Source organism: Uranotaenia lowii, chromosome 3 (genome assembly GCF_029784155.1).
Source record: "Uranotaenia lowii strain MFRU-FL chromosome 3, ASM2978415v1, whole genome shotgun sequence".
NCBI lineage: Eukaryota > Metazoa > Arthropoda > Insecta > Diptera > Culicidae > Uranotaenia > Uranotaenia lowii.
In genome coordinates this window covers 159,061,158-159,083,763 of record NC_073693.1, presented here as the reverse complement: position 1 = coordinate 159,083,763, position 22,606 = coordinate 159,061,158, and the positions used below count along the sequence as shown (strand labels likewise).

General features: G+C 38.7%; 1 protein-coding gene across 2 annotated transcripts in view; it reads left to right on the top strand.

The window, feature by feature from the left end:
- LOC129755136 (uncharacterized) overlaps window positions 1-22,606 on the top strand; it is an 824,173-nt gene that overhangs the window by 725,140 nt on the left and 76,427 nt on the right. For both annotated transcript variants that reach the window (XM_055751488.1, XM_055751489.1), the window contains exon 18: window positions 652-814. In XM_055751488.1, coding sequence (XP_055607463.1) covers window positions 652-814 — 163 coding nt within the window. The remainder of the gene's footprint in view (window positions 1-651; window positions 815-22,606) is intronic.

The window sequence follows — 22,606 nt, the reverse complement described above, 5'->3', positions numbered from 1 at the left end:
GTCGTTTTACCATCTTTATGGCATTCGCGACTTTATCAACGTTACAGTTGGCGGATCGTTATTGAGAAACTATCCGGTACAACTGTGTTCGATATTTACTCTTGGGCTCGAACTCGCGGACATCGGCTCAGGAGACAACAGATTTGCCAACTGAGCTATATCACAAGCCCACTAGTCGAATAACGTCGATAAAATAGCAAACATGCGCCTAGAAGATATCCAACCCATAGTAAAAGGATACAGCTTTCAAAATATTTCGTGTGACCCGAGGTAGTCATTCCCCCGACTACCTCGGATAATCGGGATTCTACTGTATACTTATTCGTGGTTAAAAATTACAATGTAAAAACTATTATTTTATTACCAAAAAATAATTACATACGAAAACATATGTATGCCACATAGTCTCAAACGTTATTGTCAAGGCACAACCTATCAAAGCAGAAAATCTCCGCCCATGAATTCCCGTAACGAGTAATGGTCCTACATTGTCGAATCAGTTTCCTACCTCCTATCCTGCTATTGCATTGAAACAATGTCAACTCAGCCTGTGCTGCTGCTTTTCAGAAGAGTGGGCCCGTGTACTGAATTTTTTTTCTCACTTCCGTTTCTGTTTCCATTTTCCTTTCTGTTTCTCACTCTCTCTCTCAGGTGTACCTGGTGCTACGTGGCGGCGGAAAACATCAGGACGATTCGACCGGCCTCGGCATAAAACCATCTGGGGCAAAATTCATTAGCCGTTCCCATGGCAGAACATTTGCCAACGCCAGCAGTGTGACGACTTCAACCGCTCAGATGGGCGCCGGTAATGTGGGTAAGTTCAAGTTGTCCGATGTGCTTCCACCAGGATTTCACTTCTTTTTTTTCTTTTGGGGTAACGGTTGCATTTTGGAGGGCCGCCGGGAGGGTGCGAAGGGTGTCGCAAAGGATGTACGACCGAGTAATGGCTTAATGATTTCTGTTTTCAATTTTGGAAACAACTGCCGGTGCCGGAATCGCGAAAGAAAAACTGCAACACGGTTCCATTTGCCAAACACGAAAGATTTTATTTTAGGTCAAGCAAGTAAAAAATATCAAGATGAAATCTGACTTTCATACCCTAGTTTAGTATGCCTTTTTTTCCACTGTTCTGCTATTGGACGTTGTTTCTCGAGGCTCATGGTGAAAGGCACGAGCGCTTGCCAAATGCAGAAAAGTATGCAGAAAGGCATGATTACTTACATGGACGTGAAAAGTTTGCACTGTGATTAGTTAGCAAGACTAAAGCAAACAGCGTACATGTGTTACAGTAAATTGGAAGCGACATTTTTTAAAGCTTCGCAAAATACTCGAGAAATTCAATTAGCGGATACAGATATAGCAACATCCCTACAACATATATGAGGCCCTTGGAGCCAAAGGGGTATAAGTGACAAAATGTAAAAAATCGAGATAACCATTTAGAACGAATCCTTGACTGTCAAACATCATATAATTTTTTAATCATAATTTTATTTCACTATTTTCTTAGGTCTTGATTTCGTTGAAAAAATCCTGCTAACTGAAAATAATTTTATGTTTTGAGCCAAAGGGGTACAAGTGCAGCACTTATACCCCTTTGCCACCAAGTAATTTACTTAGACCCCTTTGCCACCAAACGTCATTTCCAGTAACAAATGTTTTTTTTTCAGCGGGACGAAAAATTATAAAAAAGTGGAATTTAATTTGCATTTGAGAAGTTAATCAATTTTGAAAATTTACCATTAAAAGTTGATCAATTCATTGCATTTAGTAATAATTCTAGTGAACAAAATATAATCAATTTTGTATTTTTTCTATTTTAACCCCAATAAATAAATTCCTAATCCCTGATTTCTGGTCATTTTTATATGGAGTATGCCACAAATTTCGGGCTAGGCTCAATATGTATTGGTATGAGATGATTGGGTTAACGTTGAAGCGCTAGTCGTAAATGTAGGGCTAGGTGGGGTAATTATGAACAAAATTTCATCATTTGGCACACTTACAGCCACCATAAGTTAATTTCATATTACAAACTCTGAAAAGCTACCATCAATGAATGTTGCCGTGCTCTTAATCATTCTGTAGAACAACTTTTGTTTTTTGGTCGCAACTTCTGTCCTTGGGACGACTGTTCATAATTACCCCGTCTGTTCATATTTACCCCACTCTCTAGGGGGTAATTATGAACACGGATTACGAACTTGGTATAAATTTTTTGAAAAGTAACAGTAGTTATACGTTATATTTAACCATAGTAAGCAGTGTATGGGGATTTTTTACTTAAAAAAATATGTTCATAATTACCCCAAACTCTGTTCATGATTACCCCGGTCTATGTTCATATTTACCCCGAGACTTGTCCAATAAGATTTATATGGTGTCAGAAAATCTCAATCAACGCCAAATAATAAAAATAATCAGCAGAAATAAGAAAATGTGTTGTTTTATAAAACTGAATTCAATTCATGTATAAAACTTGCAAAATAAACTAATGTTATCAAAAAAAAGATGTAAAGCAACTGAAAAAATAGCTATTTAGTGTTCTTTTTTATTGATTTTTTCTATCTTTTGTTTCGGGAGTTTAATTTCTTTGTTGCATCTTTTACGATTTGGTTGGTTTCTTTTTTCCGTTTCCTTATGTCTTTACAGAACATTTTGTTTGATTGGACCTCTCCATACGTGTGAAATTTTAGACGAGTTAAGCTACTCGATAGTTTTTACATCCGTTTAAAATGTCCTGCACAGCAAACATCAAGTCTTCACCAGAATATCGTGGGCTAGGCTTTTCACGTACGTGCGAGGTATCATGAAATTGCAACCTATACATATTCAGGAAATTCGAAAAAAGTTTTAAAGGGTTGTTTCACAAAGACACTCATTAAAATCTTCTTGGATCAGTGAACAGTCATTTTTTTACAATTCTTGTCAGTTCTATATGATCGACAGTTATGAAAAAAAATATTGACACTTATAAATTTGTTTGTCACCTGTATGAAATTTCACATAAGTAGCTCTATTATTTCAGAAATAAAAATTGAAGCACTACCAAAGTTTTCCTCAACAAACTGAAAGAAAAAATCTTCAACCAAAAGATGTTTATTTTGCACCAAATTTTAAAAAAATATTCGAACAAATTAACATTGAAAAAAGTATTTATAAGGTATCAGAAAAGGGGTAGGCTTAAGTTAACATTGAAAAAAGTATCTAAGTAAAAAATTAGACTGCGAGAAAATAGATTTGGGATCTTTGATATCCGGATTTAACATAAAAACAATTATTATTTGCTGTAATTCTAATGTTCTGAATAGCAGCACGTTGTCCAAACATACAGGAAAATTGATCTTTGCTTTGTGGACTTATTCACCAATTAAATTTATTAAAGTTTTTCATATACTTTACTGTTGACCACAGAGATTTAAGGTTCATAATAATGTTAAATTTCACACAGTAATGAATAAAAGCTCGATCAGCAAACCTTTGTAAACAAATGGTGAATTTAATTTTTAGTCAATTTAAATATTTCTTCAAGTCTGGTTTTTAACCTTATTGTTTATCAATTACCAAAAAACCTGGTTTTGGAAGCTCGTAAAACCTGTATTTGGTATTAGAAAACTATTACCGGTAAAACTTTTGACTGCCTTTTTTTCTATGAACGAAAAGCAAGTTTTTATCACTATTTATTTGAACAAAATTAAAACTTGTTTAAATTTGGTTACGGATTGAGCTTGTTTAAAAATTTCTGTTTTATTCATTTTTTTCCACTTTTGAAATTTTATTTTCAGTTTAAAAAAATGGGGTTCGAAAGTATTTTGCAAAGACTTAAAAGAACTGGCATAGCTTTTTTTCTAAATCCGAATCTCAATTTTGGAAAAAAAAATCAACTTCTCAAAAATTCAAAACTTAACACATTGCAGACCTAATTTAATTATGAAATTTATTGAATTTGGTCCAGTGGATTCTAGGATATAAATGCCGAGTATTGATGTTTCCCGGCTAAGATTTCTCCACGGTCGTTAATGTGTTAAGATGTTATAGAAGGGGGGGGGGGGGGGAGTAATTTCTTTTAAGAAATTTCTCACAAGGGGAGGGAAAGGGGTAATGCTCGGGTAATTAGTGAATGGCCCCCTTAGTTGATGGATAAAACACTTGACCATCAAAAAGCCAAAGAAATGTCAGGAAATATGTGTTCATAATTACCCCATAGGACGGAAACTATGGGGTAAATATGAACACTCATCTGTGCATCAGTGCGAATGAAATTTTTCAAAATTTCTTCAAAATCCAGACAGAGCATCATAAACTGAATGTAAAACATGTGATAACAACATTCCAGCTGGATTTCCTATAATCAGATATTCAAAACAGCAAACACTGTCCGGAACGATTTCCGTTTCACGAGGTAATGGTTTTTTAAAACATCTGAAATGATATCATTATGATCCGAAAACAGATCGGAAACAGCTTAAAGCTATCAATCGGATGTTAAACTACCACTTTTGGAACTTTTTGTGTTCATTCATCCTCCACAGCAGCGCGTATGGCACTTGTTCGGAATTACCCCGTGTTCATAATTACCCCACTTGACCCTACTGTTGAACGTCAACTCATCATGAGCGGAAGTCCATTCCCAATGTCCAATTTATCAGGAAAAGGCGCAGAAAACATGCAATGATTGAAAATTCATAGAAAATTACCTTTCACGAGATTTTATTATAATTATCTTGATGTAAAACTGTTATTTGAAGATTATTACTCCAACTAACAAGAAAAGGTTGATCTTTAGATATGAAATCTTTCGATTTCCCATCATAACAGTAAAAAATAAATATGTTAATAAATTATTTGACTTTCACCTAATTAAATCCCTATGTTTTCTGAATCAAATCAACAAGACAAAATCACCTGAAAATGAAAGTTTGTTGGTGGCAAAGGGGTATAGGTTAATATATTTGGTGGCAAAGGGGTATAAGTGCATGTGTTTGGAGCCAAAAGGGGAATAATTGCTAAAATCAAAAATCATGTGTCGCCAATTAACGTCAAATAAACGTTGTTTTTCTAAAAAATGATGTCAAATGATTTGTTTTTATTTTAGAAGATCAAACTCTTTAAAAAATTTCATAAAAAATATGTATGGAATTTATTAGAACAAAACGAATTTTAGGTGCTTTTTTCTCGAAGTCAGCTTTTATGCACATATACCCCTTTGGTTCCAAGGGCCTCATATGATATTTAGCAATCTAATAGAGAAGAGATGAACCGAATATTGGCCTTTTTAACAATTCGGCCAAACGGATACTCGGCTGAAAATTCGGTCAAATATTCTCATATGCTTATGATTTGAGTTTTGTCATGTTCTTTCACATGGAATTTTCCATAAATTATCAATAAGCACTCAAACGTAACCAATTTGCAAATCATAGTTTATGGGGAATCATGAGCCACATAATGTAAGATATTCTGGAGCCACCTAAATTTTTGTGTTTTTTTACACGATCATAACTTAAAATAAATTTAACCAATCTTTAACGCTTTCTCATGACAAATGAACTATGAAAAATATTATGAATATTTTTATCCATGGCATAGAGATTAACATAAATCCTGTATAAGGAATTTTGCCAAAACGTTCGCGAGCCAGGTTTTTTAAATTATTCGATCATACACAGCTCACTTTTTTATTTCCTTACCTGAAATCCTTTTTTAAAGTAGAAAGGTTATATTTTCAATGACATTCAAGGAGCTTTCCATTATAGGAAAGGTAGAGAAGTTTTGATAATCATTATGATACGTCAAAACTTATTTGTTAACAAAAAATGATGAAAATCACCAAACATTCTTCTAGTTTTGTCATTAATCTTATTGATTTTGCATGGGACCCCCTTATTCCAAGTGAAAGAGGGCTTTAGATACAGTAGATCATCAGGTATGTCAGTATGAGTTTCCCTCAACAAAGGTTCTAAAGGGAATTGGTACCGAATTTTCTCGAATGCGAGCATGAAAGTTGCTTATTGTTACTCAAATAGCCGTTTTTGTGACATGTCAATCACATCCACTTAAAGTCTGTTTCACATAGAATCTGGTCGCATCTTTTCATTTACTGCAGCGCCCCTAGTTGTCACATCGCGAATCTATTGACAGTGTTTTGCTCCGGATGGTTCGTTTACTTAGTGGTGAAATTTCATCAAGATTGAAGCAGTCAGTCAAAAGTTATCGACGATGGAACGCGAAAGGCGAGAGAAAATTCTGCACACTTACGTAGAGAAACCGACGTGGTCAAGTGTAAAGATCGCGAAATTCTTGAAATATCCAAAATCGACTGTAAATTCGGTGCTGCAACGTTTCCAAGAGACCCTTACGGTGGATCGATCAAAGCAAACCAGGCGTAAAAGTGGAACATATGACCGGAAGCTGCGAGCAAAGGAAATTCGACCGGTTCACAATAATCCTGGAATCTCCTTGCGTGATTTGGCGAAAAAGTTCAAAACGAATCGCCATACAGCTCGATAAATTTGTTTGCGAGAAGGCTTGCGGTCGTATCATACCCCAACAGGGCGCTGAAACAAAACCTGGTTGCCAAAACCAGGGCAACGAAGTTGTACGAGAAAGTGTTGACCAAGTACTACGGATGCATTTTGATGGACGACGAAACTTACGTCAAAATGGATTTTGGACAAATATCCGGATACAAATATAACCTTGCGAAGCGTAGAGAGAATGTTGCGGGTAGATTGAAGTTTGTTTTCGCAGATAAATATTCTCGTAAGTTAATGATTTGGCAAGGGATCTGTAGTTGTGGGAAGAAGACAAAGATTTTCATCACTGGGGACACAATGAATGGAAATGTTTACAAAGAAGAATGTCTCCAGAAGAGGGTTTTGCCATTCATTCGGTCCCACAAAGGTCGGTGGAGTTCTGGCCGGACCTGGCACGCTGCCACTACAGCCGGGATGTCAAGATCGATTTTGTTGAAAAAAGTTGAAGGGTCCGGCGCCGATTGACCGACGCATAGGGCTGAGATAAAAGATCTCCACTGATGGCGATCCGGAGCCAGCGTCTTCACTTGCTGCCAGCCAAGGTTCTCGTCAACTGTGCGGATTTCAGCGGCTAGACTTCGCCGCCATGAGCTTTTGGACCTGCCTCTTCTTCGATGCCCTTCTGGATTCCAGTCAAGCGCTTCTCTGCAAATCTCGTTTTCATCTCTTCGCAGCGTGTGCCCAATCCATCTCCACTTACGTTCCCGAATCTCGATTTCTAGCGCCTTTTGATGACACCGGCGATGAAGTTCAACGTTTGAGATCCAGTTGCCAGGCCACCAAGCGCGGATGATGTTCCGCAGGCAGCGATTCACAAAAACTTGCAGTTTTCGCGTCGTCACCGCATATGTGCACCAAGTTTCACACCCGTACAGCAATACGGATTTGACGTTTGAGTTGAAGATTCGGATCTTAGTTCGTAGAGAGATCTGGCATGAGCGCCAGATGTTTCGGAGACTCGCAAACGCAAATCGGGCTTTTCTGATCCGGGTTTCGATGTCGTTCTTGGTACCACCATCAGGCGTAATCTGGCTACCAAGATACTGGAAGCACTCCACTGTCTCAACCTGTTGTCCAGCTACCACAAAATTGAACGATTTTCTGTGTTGATCTCCATCGACTTGGTCTTTCCGACATTGATTTTAAGACCTGCTACCTAGGAGCTTTCGGTGAGGTCGTCGAGTTTGCTCTGCATGTCTTGTTGTGTTTGGGCGAGCAAAACAATATCATCTGCCAGGTCAAGGTTATTCAGTTGCTCAATTGATGAAGGATTCCACGACAATCCTCGGTTTGGTCTACAGTCAATCGATCCAGTCAAGATCTCATCCATTACGATGAGAAAAAGCAGCGGTGACAAAATACATCCTTGTCCCACTCCAGCAGTTACCGAGATTGGTTCGGACAAGACACCGGTGTGCAAGACCTTGCACGAAAATGCCTCGTACTGTGCTTCGATGAGATGGACTAGTTTCTCTGGGACCCCTCGTCGTCTTAGAGCAGCCCAGATGTTTTCGTGGTTCAGTCGGTCAAATGATTTTTCGAAATCAACGAACACCAGCGGAAGAGAGTCCTGAAATTCGTTGATTTGTTCCAGTATTATTCGTAGCGTTGTGATGTGGTCCACACATGATCGTCCGGATCGGAATCCAGTTTGTTGCCGTCGGAGTGTAGTGTCGATTTTCTCCTGGATCCTGTTCAGGATCACTTTGCAGAGTACTTTGAGGGTTGTTCAGATCAAAGTTATGCCACGCCAGTTACCGCACTCTGTTAGGTCTCCTTTCTTCGGGACCTTTACGAGGATACCCTGCATCCAGTCGGCCGGGAATGTTGCAGTATCCCAAATGTCAGCGAAAAGACGGTGCAACATTTGTGCTGACAAGGCAGGGTCGGCTTTGAGCATTTCAGCAGGAATGTAATCGATTCCAGGCGCTTTGTTGGATTTCATGTCCTTGATTGCTGCTTCTTTTTCAGTCAGCGAGGGCGTTCCGAGTTGACGCCATTAATGCGACTTACTGTGGGCGCCTCGAGCTGCGGGTTCTGTTGGCCATTGTTATTTGTAACTCGGAAAAGTTGTTCAAAATGCTCAGTCCAACGCTTGAGCTGATCTGTTCGATCTGTCAGCAGCTAACCTGCTCGGTCTTTCAGCGGCATTCTTGCATTAGTCCTTGCACCACTAAGGCGGCGAGAAATATCATATAATAATCGGATATCTCCAATGGCGGCGGCTCTTTCTCCCTCTTCGGCTAGGGAGTTTGTCCAGGCTCTCTTGTCTCGTCTACAAGCTCGTTTAACTGCCTTTTCCAGCTCCGCATATCGTAAGCGGGCGGCTGCTTTGGCTGACCCGGTACATGCCTGCTCAATTCCGACTTTTGCCTTTCTCCGATCATCGACCATCCTCCAAGTTTCATCCGACATCCATTCACTTCTTCTTCCACAAACTTTACCGAGAGTACCATGGCTCGTCGTGATAAAGGCATTCTTGATTCCACACCACTGCTCTTCGACTGTTCCGTCTGTCGGCAGCTCCGACGCTCGGGATTTTAGCTGTTCAACTTATGCCCTTTTTACCTTTGGATTCTCCAATCGGCGGACGTCGTATCGACAACCGACGAGGACGAGGTGATGGTCAGATGCAATGTCTGCGCTTCGTTAGTTGCGGACATCAAGAAGGCTCCTTCTCCATTTTCGACTGATGCAGATGTGGTCAATTTATTTATTTGGTTCATCTTTGGTTAGAATACCATACAGACTAACTTAAAACTAAGACATACTTACTTAATCCTAATTTAAATCTACATTTACAATTTGATTTTCTGTTCGGCCATCTCGGGATACCCAAGTGATCTTGTGTGCTGATCGATGGGGGAAGAGCGATCCACCGATCACCATGTTGTTGTTGCCACAAAATTCTACAAACAGCTCTCCGTTTTCGCTCAGCTGTCCTAGGCCATGGCGCCCCATGATGCGCTCAAAGTCCTGATTATCGGAGCCAATCTTTGCGTAGAAGTAGCCTAAGTGGATTTGAATGTCACCCTTCGGAATTTTCTCTACCACGCTGTTTTCAGACTGTAAAACTGCTCTTTCTCCTGCAAGTCGGCAACGTCAGTTGGCGCATAACACTGGACCTTAGTAAGGTTTCTAACCCGTGTTCTGAATCTGGCTACGATTATTCGTTCGTTATATCATAGAGAATTTTTAAAGCACTCACAAAACTGAAACAAAAATCACTCGTTAATCGATTTTATTTGAATTCAAAATTCGTTTATTAGAAAAGTTGCAGGCGCAATACCAGTGAGGCACTTGTGACATTTATTAAACATTGAACATGAGAATCACCATGTTTAGAAAACCATCTGGTTGTTTCAAAATATTTGTTCATATCAAGTTTTTTGATAATTGTTTAAGTTGTGTCACATTCAATACCTTTTAATTTTGTATGTGAAAACCTTCCTATCCTTTTTTTTAAGTGGTAAGAGTATATTTTCAATGGTTTTTAGTAGAGATGTACCGAATATTCGGTCGGCCGAATATTCGGCGCCGAATACCGCCTAAAAACCGTTAAGCCGAATATTCGGCTCACCGAATAGTTGAACTAAGTATTCGGCCGAAAAGGCCGAATATTTATTTTTAAAATTTATACAACAACAGATTTGTCAATTTTTTTTAATGAATTTGGATAATTAACAAAATATTCCAAAGTAATATTAATAAATCTACATAATCATCAAAACTCATGGTTTCAGTAAAATATTTTTGTTGTGTCCCGTTATTTTTCACCAGAGGTGCAAACCATCGCATCATTCTGTATGCAACGAATGACTTTATCCCGACCACATAAAACTAACTTCATCTTCGGAAGCGTCGGCTTGCGAACATAGCACGCCGACTTTTGATTGCAAATGAACGCATCGCGACGACGCTGTGGCTCGATTGGTTCGGATGACTGCATCTCGTAAATTCGTTCCGACGCTAGCGAACAGATCGGCCTACTGATTTTAAGCGACGTCAACCGAAGGATCCGTTCGTTTGAATATATCGGGGAAAAGTACAAACGACCTTATCGAGATAGGGTCGTTTGAACATTCAATTGAATGTTCACTTTTGAACGTTCAATTGAATGTTCGTTTGATGCGTTCTCAAGCAATCCCCAGCCTAAGGCAAGAAGCCAAGCCGTGTAAGGAAGGATATAGGATGGATGGATAGATATCGTGCATTGCTTGCGTGTGGTGTTCAGTCGTCGCTCGACGATAGAGGGTGTCGGGTGTCTTTTAGCGCGAGGATGGCTATCTAAAGAAAATGAGGTGCAGTTACAGTTTTATCTAGGGTTGCATGAGGAATTGAAAATATCTAACTACGGTTAGGCTTGTAAGGCTTGTAAGAGATTGTTCATTCTTTTTCATTCTATGTACAGATTAACATTTTTAATGCGGTTTTGGTTCAGAACTGAACAAACCATCAATATCCGCCAAATTTAAATTCAAGATCAGTACTCATGAATTTAAAAAGTTTGGGAAATCTGTTTTCAGATTCCAGAGTTCAGTTTTCAGATTCAGATTTCAAATTGAGATTAAAAATACAGGTTCAGATTTCCGATTCAGATTTCAGATAACAGATTCAGATTTCAGATTCAGATTACAGATTCAGATTTTAGATTTAGATTTAGATGCCAGATTCAGATTTCAGATTTCAAGTTCAGATTCAGATTTCAGACTCAGATTTCAGATTCAGATTTCAGATTCAGATTTCAGATTCAGATTTCAGATTCAGATTTTAGATTCAGATTTCAGATTCAGATTTCAGATTCAGATTTCAGATTCAGATTTCAGATTTCAGATTCAGATTTCAGATTCAGATTTCAGATTCAGATTTCAAATTCAGATTTCAGATTCAGATTTCAGATTCAGATTTCAGATTCAGATTTCAGATTCAGATTTCAGATTCAGATTTCAGATTCAGATTTCAGATTCAGATTTCAGATTCAGATTTCAGATTCAGATTTCAGATTCAGATTTCAGATTCAGATTTCAGATTCAGATTTCAGATTCAGATTCAGATTTCAGATTCAGATTTCAGATTCAGATTTCAGATTCAGATTTCAGATTCAGATTTCAGATTCAGATTTCAGATTCAGATTTCAGATTCAGATTTCAGATTCAGATTTCAGATTCAGATTTCAGATTCAGATTTCAGATTCAGATTTCAGATTCAGATTCAGATTTCAGATTTCAGATTCAGATTTCAGATTCAGATTTCAGATTCAGATTTCAGATTCAGATTTCAGATTCAGATTTCAGATTCAGATTTCAGATTCAGATTTCAGATTCAGATTTCAGATTCAGATTTCAGATTCAGATTTCAGATTCAGATTTCAGATTCAGATTTCAGATTTCAGATTCAGATTTCAGATTCAGATTTCTGCTTCAGATTTCTGCTTCAGATTTCAGATTCAGATTTCAGGTTCAGATTTCAGATTTCAGATTCAGATTTCAGATTTCAGATTCAGATTTTAGATTCAGATTTCAGATTTCAGATTCAGATTTCAGATTCAGATTTCAGATTCAGATTTCAGATTTCAGATTCAGATTTCAGATTCAGATTTCAGATTCAGATTTCAGATTCAGATTCAGATTTCAGATTCAGATTTCAGATTCAGATTTCAGATTCAGATTTCAGATTCAGATTTCAGATTCAGATTTCAGATTCAGATTTCAGATTCAGATTTCAGAATCAGATTTCAGATTCAGATTTCAGATTCAGATTTCAGATTCAGATTTCAGATTCAGATTTCAGATTCAGATTCAGATTTCAGATTTCAGATTCAGATTTCAGATTCAGATTTCAGATTCAGATTTCAGATTCAGATTTCAGATTCAGATTTCAGATTCAGATTTCAGATTCAGATTTCAGATTCAGATTTCAGATTCAGATTTCAGATTCAGATTTCAGATTCAGATTTCAGATTCAGATTTCAGATTCAGATTTCAGATTCAGATTTCAGATTTCAGATTCAGATTTCAGATTCAGATTTCTGCTTCAGATTTCTGCTTCAGATTTCAGATTCAGATTTCAGGTTCAGATTTCAGATTTCAGATTCAGATTTCAGATTTCAGATTCAGATTTTAGATTCAGATTTCAGATTTCAGATTCAGATTTCAGATTCAGATTTCAGATTTCAGATTCAGATTTCAGATTTCAGATTCAGATTTCAGATTCAGATTTCAGATTCAGATTTCAGATTCAGATTCAGATTTCAGATTCAGATTTCAGATTCAGATTTCAGATTCAGATTTCAGATTCAGATTTCAGATTCAGATTTCAGATTCAGATTTCAGATTCAGATTTCAGAATCAGATTTCAGATTCAGATTTCAGATTCAGATTTCAGATTCAGATTTCAGATTCAGATTTCAGATTCAGATTTCAGATTCAGATTTCAGATTCAGATTTCAGATTCAGATTTCAGATTCAGATTTCAGATTCAGATTTCAGATTCAGATTCAGATTTCAGATTTCAGATTCAGATTTCAGATTCAGATTTCAGATTCAGATTTCAGATTCAGATTTCAGATTCAGATTTCAGATTCAGATTTCAGATTCAGATTTCTGCTTCAGATTTCTGCTTCAGATTTCTGCTTCAGATTTCAGATTCAGATTTCAGATTCAGATTTCAGATTCAGATTTCAGGTTCAGATTTCAGATTCAGATTCAGATTTCAGATTTCAGATTCAGATTTTAGATTCAGATTTCAGATTTCAGATTCAGATTTCAGATTCAGATTTCAGATTTCAGATTCAGATTTCAGATTTCAGATTTCAGATTTCAGATTCAGATTTCAGATTTCAGATTCAGATTTCAGATTCAGATTTCAGATTCCCCTCAGGCTGGTTACCCTGGCAAAGACTAGTGCGGTTTGTTTTTTACTCCGATTCTTTTGCCGGTTTCTAGATGATTTGGACACTTTTTGGTTACGAATGAAGATTGTACTTACGTATAATCACGCAGAGTAGATCCTTGGAGTCCTCGAGGCTACTAAGGTTGGGCGTAAGGTTGTGATTTTCCGGTTTTTCCCCACGGTATTGGGTGAAGTCGCTTCAGTAAGTCTCTACGCGGTCCCCAATAAAACAAAAGCCGGAAAGTGAATGAGTGGTAGTGTGCAAGGGGCAGCTTGTCGAAAGCAAACATTTCCCCAAACACGAGTTGCTACGAATACGAATAACTCGTATCGTAGAAAAAAATTGCTTGTGGTTAAGTGCAAAAACGAGTAAACTCTCGTAAACACTATTTGTTTACCTAGTGCAAAAGCAATAGTGTGCTACAGTGAGAGAAAATAATACGAAGGGCGAAGAGAGCGAGCGCTTTAATCGTGTTGGTTTAGCTCGAATTTTATCGAGCAGTGGTTTGAGTCTTGGCTACTCGAAAGCATTCTGGTTATACAGTGCTGTGCAAAATAATAGCAACGCTCTATAAGTGCTTTAAATCCAAAAATTTTAAAAAAGAAAAAAAAAAAAGTTTGGTGATCACTGGGAAGGGTTCTTATAGCGGGTGTCTTGGGGCGTGAAATTGCCAAAAAACCCCCTTTCCCCTTCTAGTGATTTTTTTGGCATTTGAATAAATAACTCAAAATTGTGAAAAAAGAGGAATAAAGCTTCGCGCCATGAATGGCGCACCCCCTGGGGGTGGGGGGTCCACGGAATATGTGGATTCATCCCCCATCCCTCCCTATATGCGTTCGTCGACTTTTGACGGTCGCAAAATATTTTTGAAGGTGCAACGACCAGGTGAAAACTCCACACCGCTACCGAAAAATCCTTTTTGGTTTGCTTCAGCTGTTGAGGCTAAGCTTGGTAAACCACTTAGAAAAGAAGTGGACATGGCGATCGATGGAAGAGGCTTAAGCTATACGCTGAGTACCTTCAATATCCAGCTGGCGGAAAACCTGAAGAAAATCAAGGAATTGGATACCAACACTGCGATTGAGATTATCGACCATCCTGGGCTTAATAAAACGCTTGGAATGGTATACCTCCAAGAGACAACAGATGTACCGGAAGAAGAAATTCTCAAGCAGCTCAAAGGCCAAGGAGTAATAACAGTTCGAAAAATCACAAAATTTGTCGACAAAAAGCAAGTCAATACGCCAATGATTGTATTAACCTTCGGAAGTACAAGACTGCCCAAAGAAGTTTATTTCGGTTGGATGAAAGTACCAATTCGCACCTACTATGAGAGCCCGATGTTTTGTAAAAATTGTTTAAATTATCGCCATACGAAAAAACGTTGTGATCAACCCACACGTTGTACACGTTGTGCAGGAAGCCACTCCAACACTGACAACAATTGCAAAGAAACCTTTCGATGCCCACATTGCAGTGAAGGCAATAATGAGCACTCCGCGGCGGGACGTAAATGTCCACTTTATCGCCATGAGGAAGCGGTCATCCGTTGCAAAACGGATGAGTCTATTTCCTGGGCAGAAGCTCGGAAAAGGGTTGGCCCGCTAAATGCCAAACCCACCTTTGCGTCGGTCACCGATGACGACAGTGCCAAAAAAGATAAAATCATCCAAAATCTCATGGAAAATGTGCAAAAATTAACTGCGACAATAGAGCAGCTCACCAAAGAGAACCGAAAAATGGCATTGGATCATAAAATTTTCAAGGAAAAGGTACAAACCTATTTCCGCGAAAATAGCTTGTCTCCCTCTATGACAACACCCGCAAAAGACCGTAGTCGTTCTGTTACTCCTATGAGCAGATCACAAAACTCAACACCCACCACAAACCAGCAGCAGCAGCAACAACAACCGGAACAGCAAGAAAAATCTGACATCCAAGCAGCAAAACCTTTCACCAGACAGTCGAGAAAAAACCAAGCAATGCCAATCGCAAACCCCTCAACGGACAAAAACAGCAACGGTAAACGAGGACCACAATCTCCCCTGGCAGAAAAAGCGACCTGTAAAAATTTGAAGCAAAGTAGAAACCAAGAGCAAGATAGCACGGAAGAAGTACAACTTTCGTCCGAAGAAGAAGAAGAAGAAGCAGGCAAAACTACGAATAAAGCAGCCCCTGCAGCTAAGGAAAAGTTTTTTCGTAGCTAAACCGAGCAAGAATGATACTACTACCACCACCAATACTCCCACCATACCGCCCAAAATCACTCCAACTGCAACACAACCAGCATCCACCAACAAAAGCCAGGAGGAGATCCCACCCCACCCGAGGTTCGAGGGACTTGAGCATCAGTCCCTTGGTAATACGTGGCAGCGATCGGTAACCATCCAGGACGCTATCCTCATACCTGTTGAAGGTGATCCGACCTCCACTTCCTCGGTGGGGGCAACGTTGTCCCAAAGCCTTCGCCCCCCGTCGGCTGCCCAACATGATCCTGGGACGCCAGATGTGCGTTGGAAGCATGTCGTACGGGGGCACCCGGGACACTTGCGGGTAAGTTCCTCAAACTCAACTTTCCGAACAGTTTCAAATGCGATTCAACTCCCCAGGTCATTCCCCACTCTGCTTCGTCCACTGAACATGAACCAACCGACAGTACGACACATCCACACGACACCCAGATGGGATCCCGGCGAAGGTACGAGCAGAGGACCTGTTCACAGAAACCCAACACCCACGCAAGTATCACGACCACGACCCGTTCGTTCCCGGGGACAGTTTCTTGTCCTCCAATGGAATGTTCGTGGTTTCTGGTGTAACGAGGCTGAACTAACACGGATGATCTGGGGTAAGTTACCAATTTGTATCATGCTACAGGAGACCATGACAGACATCTACAGCGCTCTGCTGACAAAAAATTACTGTATGTACACATCCAAATTTTGTCCGGGAAGAAGGAAAGGTCCAGCTGTCATGTGCATTTTGAAGGAGGCGCCACATGAACCGATTGAAGTAGAGACGGGAATCCCAGCGGTAGCAGTCAGGCTACTTTCCCCAGTGAAAGTAACCTTGATCTGTATTTACAACCATTTTAAGTCAGGCTATTACAACACAGCGGACAGGGCGTTGAGAGATCTGATGACCAACCTCTCCCCCCCATACCTTGTTGGAGGAGATTTCAATAGTCGACACGCCACCTGGGACAATTTCACGAACAACATGGGTGAAACTGTTGCCAGGTGGGCTGCTGATCATGAAATGGCACCGCTAAATGACGGATCTAAAACCAGATTCAGTCCCAATCAAAATCAACAGGATACTGCAATTGACATTACTTTTGCTTCAACTAATATCATAGGCAAATTCAAATGGTCCTCTCTATCTGACCCTAGCAACAGTGATCACCTTCCCATACAAGTTGAGCTAGACAGCATCTGTCCCCCAGTTCCTGTTGTTAAAAAATGGAAGCTTAAAGAGGCCAATTGGGAAAATTATTCCCAAGAAATAGGCGACGAACTCCTTACAATCTCAAACCCAAATATTGAAAACATAACACAAACAATTTTTCAAACTGCTAAACGGTCTATACCGCGAACGACTGGAAACACTTCTTCCAAGTTTGCTCCTTGGTGGACAGAAGAAATTGGCAAGCTAATTCAAAACCGGAAAGATAAATGGAAAATACTACGGAAAACTGATAAAACAGCAAGTGAGTGGGAAGCTCGAAACAATGATTTTAAAAAAGCCAGATCAGAAGCGAGATCAGCTGTAGAGAAAGGCAAAAATGACTCGTGGAGTGAATTTTGCAGTTCTTTCAACCCAAGTACCCCGGTTTCAGAAATGTGGCAAAGATTTAGTAAAATCACTGGACGAAAAGCGAATAGAATGAGAAGAATGACGGTCGAAGGAAAATTCACTGATGATCCGAAAATAATAGCCAACCATCTAGCAGATACCTTTGAAAAAAGCTTCAACATCAGCGAATATCCTGAAACGCTATCTGAATACTTGCCTCCGCCACGTATTCCCAAAAATGAAAGTCTGGACATTGATTTTTCAGGAGTCGAACTAAATACAGCCCTCAGTAAATGCACTGGGAAATCAACAGGCTTCGACGAGATCACCTACAGTATGATCAAAAATATGCCTCCAGAAGCAAAGAAAGTTGTGTTGGAAGTATTCAACAAACTTTGGGAGTTTGGTGAATATCCTAAAGAATGGAGGAAGAGCATCATCATCCCAATCCCAAAACCAGGAGAGTTGAACAATTTCCGACCAATTGCCCTGACATCATGTCTGGGAAAAATATATGAACGAATGATCAACCGACGACTACAACAGCACCTGGAAAGAAACAACATTCTGCATCCTAACCAGCACGCATTTCGGAGTGGCAAAGGAACAACCAGTCACCTAAGCCAGCTTAAAGACATCCTTACCGAACACCGACACGAAAACCTACACTCTGAGTTGACTTCACTTGATCTTTCTAAGGCTTTCGATCGAACATGGAGACCAGGTATTTTGAAAGCTCTTAAAAAAGCCCGAGTCGGAAACCGACTATACCAGGTTGTTAAAAATTTCCTACAAGACAGAACATTTTGTGTAGCTGTAGGTGGAGTTTTCTCCTCAGACCGACCCCAGGAAACTGGAGTTCCGCAAGGTTCAGTGCTGTCCCCAACACTTTTCATTTTGGTGATAAATGATGTGTTCAATTTCATCCCAAAAAACGTATCTGTGCTTATTTATGCAGATGACATTTTGTTGATTTGCGGAAGTAAATTTGTAGCAATATGTCGGAAAAGACTTCAATATAGTATTGATCAAATTATAACGTGGGCGAATAAAAATGGCTTTGTGATAAACGCCAAAAAGAGCACCTTGCTGCACACATGCCACGGCACGAAGGGAAGGCATCGATTTGCAAAACTAAAAAAAATCTTTGCTAACGGTATTGAGATAAAAAAAAGTAGAACAGCAAAAATCTTGGGTGTAGAAATCAACTCAAAAGGTAATCCAAGTAACCATACGAAGATGTTAAAAAAAGAATGCTCAGTACGCATCCGTTTCCTAAAGATAATAAGCTGTCTAGGAAACAGAGAAACCTTACTGAAAATTGGTTTCTCAACAGTCATGTCGAAGCTTTTTTACGGATGGGAGCTGTTTGAACCTGAAAATATGATGATGCTAAAAACTGTTTATAATAAAATGCTCAGAACAATATCAGGCACATTCTGCTCAACACCGATCGAAGCTCTTTATGTAGAAAACGGCGTAGCTCCATTCGAACATCTAGTTGCAGAAAATTGGGCTAGAAAGGCAATATGGATTGCCGAAAGAGCAAACAGTAGTGAAAACTATTTGATGAACAGAGCAAATCGATTATTATTAGAAACGATAAACGAATGTATCCCTCCAATTTATCCACTTCGTACCGAAACGACCAGAAACTGGAATGAAAACCCACCCAAAATCGACTGGGCAATAAAACACCAGTTTAAAACTGGCGGCAACAAAAGGTCAGCAGTCAATATGTTCGCCCACCTGAAAGCCACCAAATACCGATTCAGAAATGAATTATATACCGACGGATCACTTGCAGATGGAAGGGTTGGCTTTGGCATCTACAACCCTGAGGAGGAGGAAAACATTTTCCGGAATCTTCCGAAAAGGCTATCAATTTTCTCAGCAGAAGCAATCGCTATCGACGCAGCGATAGAACTAGCTAATTCTCCAACAGTAATATACACCGATTCGGCAAGTGTTCTAACTGCCCTAGAATCAGGAACGAAACACCCAATCATCCAAAGCATACTACACAAGAAAAATCTGAAAAACGTTACGATGGTCTGGGTTCCTAGTCATGTAGGTATCTCTGGCAACGAAAAAGCGGATCGACTGGCGAACTTAGGCAGAAATGGAGAAAGATACAATTCAAAAATTCCTAAAGCGGACGCGCTAAAATGGATTAAAAAAGAGTTGAAGATGAAACAAGAACGGAATTGGCACCAACAGCAAAACGTGAAACTGAAAGAAGTAAAAGCAACAACAGAAAAATGGAAGGATGTAAGCAGCAAACGAGAGCAGAAAGTCCTTACCCGACTAAGGAATGGTCACACCTGGATAACGCACAAATACCTAATGGAAGGAGAAAATACACCAATATGCGAAACATGTGGTATCCAGCTTACGGTGAAACACATTTTACTTGAATGCCGGAAATACGACAACCAAAGACGAAATCTACTACCCGAAGGCACCCTGGCAGACAAACTGGAAAACAACAAAATTAAGGAAAAACAAATCATTCGTTTCCTTAAACAGTGTGATCTATTCAATGTGATATAATTATTAATTAATTTATTTTTTCCTTGAGGGTGAAAACATTAGGTTAATCCCTCTTTAAATAAAGCGTACAAAAAAAAAAAAAAAAAAAAAAAAAAAAAAAAAAAAAAAAAAAAAAAAAAAAAAAAAAAGATTTCAGATTCAGATTTCAGATTCAGATTTCAGATTCAGATTTCTGCTTCAGATTTCTGCTTCAGATTTCAGATTTCAAGTTCAGATTCAGATTTCAGATTCAGATTTCATATTCAGATTTCAGATTCAGATTTCAGATTCAGATTTCAGATTCAGATTTCAGATTCAGATTTCAGATTCAGATTTCAGAATCAGATTTCAGATTCAGATTTCAGATTCAGATTTCAGATTCAGATTTCAGATTCAGATTTCAGATTTCAGATTCAGATTTCAGATTCAGATTTCAGATTCAGATTTCAGATTCAGATTTCAGATTTCAGATTCAGATTTCAGATTTCAGATTTCAGATTCAGATTTCAGATTCAGATTTCAGATTTAGATTTCAGATTCAGATTTCAGATTCAGATTTCTGCTTCAGATTTCAGATTCAGATTTCAGATTTCAAGTTCAGATTCAGATTTCAGACTCAGATTTCAGATTCAGATTTCATATTCAGATTCAGATTTCAGATTCTGATTCAGATTTCAGATTCAGATTTCTGTTTTCAGATTTCAGATTCAGATTTTAGATTTCAAAATGGAAGCACAGAACAGCCTGCCTTGACAAAGAAAAGTTCTTGGCTGACATGATTAGGTTTGATTATCCTAAATTGTTAAAACTTCGTGAATGAAAGTTGGTTACCCTGTTTGAAACGCTTGAATTGTCATTTGGTTCTCCTTGATAATGAATGCTCAAATTTAACGATGAATGCTAGAAAAGACACCGGGATGAAGTCATTTGTTTCAGTTGCTCGTTATCTTTGGAATCGATAAGTTCGGTATTGATTTTTATCAGTTTTTTTCGAAAAATGGAGCGAAAAAGAAAACGCGGTGATCTCCGTAATGTGCTGCTTAGTATGATCGAGAGCAGTGAAGACAATAACGTCCTCTTATCGCGGCATCGGTGTTTGGCAAGTGAGCTATGCAGCTACGTGCAAAATGGTGCTTTGCAGGCGCAAAACTTTGTGCGTCACATCCGTGCACGACACCCGGAGAAGGCTAAACTGTTCGATGCAAAAGTGTGCGAAGATGACGCGCCGGGCCCAAGCAAAATTCGGAAAACGTCCAAAAAGATCGCCATAGAGATGGACTTGGAGACATTCGAACTGGGATTGCTCCACCTTGCCACAACGCATGCCCTTCCAAATCTATTTCCGGAATGGAAGGGAATGCAAATTTTGCTTGGGCCAATGTGGGCAGCTTTAGGGTACGGCGCAATGAACCGCCACAAAGTAGAAACTCTGGTGGAAAAAGCTGCGTGCATCGGTCGAGAGTCAGTTCGAGAGGAAGTCAATGGCCGAATGATTAATCTCAAAATGGACAGTGCTTCTAGAGGACATCGTAATTGCGTCGGCATCACCAGTCAATATTGGTTGGATGACCAAGTCGTTTCTCGCTGTTTGGGTAAGTAACAAATTTTGATTGCTTTAAATGATACATGTGGTGGTCCGAATTTTTTTTTAAAACCCAAAAAAACAATAACTGTACATTAAAATTGTCTTAAATTACACAGGTGAAAAAAAAGATAAAATGAAAAAATAACAAACATGAGAAAGTATTTAATTCTTCCAGTAATTCAGTGTTTTTGGTTATTTTCGACTCTTAATTTTCGAAATATTTAAACTGTTATAATTTTTGTGTTTTATTTTAATTTTTTTTAAGTTCCGTTATTTTAGTAGTTTTCAGTCAAAAATCTGTGTAATTTGATATTTCTATTAATTTATTTTTTGTTCGACGTGTATAAAATTTGTATCATTGGGACAACTGTGGACTTAAATTCATTCATTGGCGTATTTTATATATTAAGGAGTTAAAAAGTAAAACCTTTGTGCGCTTTGAGATACTCTTAAATTATTTCCAATAAAGTTGAAATTTAGATCTGTTCAGATCAATTCCAAATGATCATTGATAATTTAAATAAATTCTAATTATATTCAAAAACATCGTTTTTCATTTGAAATTAAATTTTATTGTCATACAGCTGTGAAAGAAATGTCTGATCGACAAACCGCCGAAAACCTGATGACTGTAGTAAAAACGGAAGCAATGGAAATGTTCCAAATAGAACCTAGCCAGATTTACACAATGACTAGCGACAACGGAAGCAACATGATTGCGTCGATAAAGCAGTTAAAAGAACAAATGAGACATTCAGAAAGCAGTTTTTCGGCTGAATTGGCTTTAATGACGTGTGATAACGGAGAATTTGATTCCATTGAAGATGAGGACGTACCAACTATTGAGGCTGATGAAGCAGCAGATAATAATTTTACGGAAGAATGTATTTGTTTAGATGAAGACCAGCAAGTAGAGGATCCTGAACAGCGCATTTTGATGAACGGTACCAGATGCGCTGTTCACACATGTCAACTAGCCGTGACAGATGTGCTCAAAACCCACGACAAAGCTTTTGAAAAAATTAAAAGCTTGGTTAAAGACACAAGGCACATTCGTTACAGAACTTTTTTTAAAGAAGAGAACGGGCACCTCAGTCCAATTCCTACTAACACCAGGTGGAATTCGCAATACGATAAACATGAGATATAATAAGTATAAAATATGATTAGTATACAATGTAACAAACATTAAGATATTCGACATGAAATGTATAACATATAATTTAAAAAAAAAACATATAAAAATAAATAAATGATGCTTTCTTA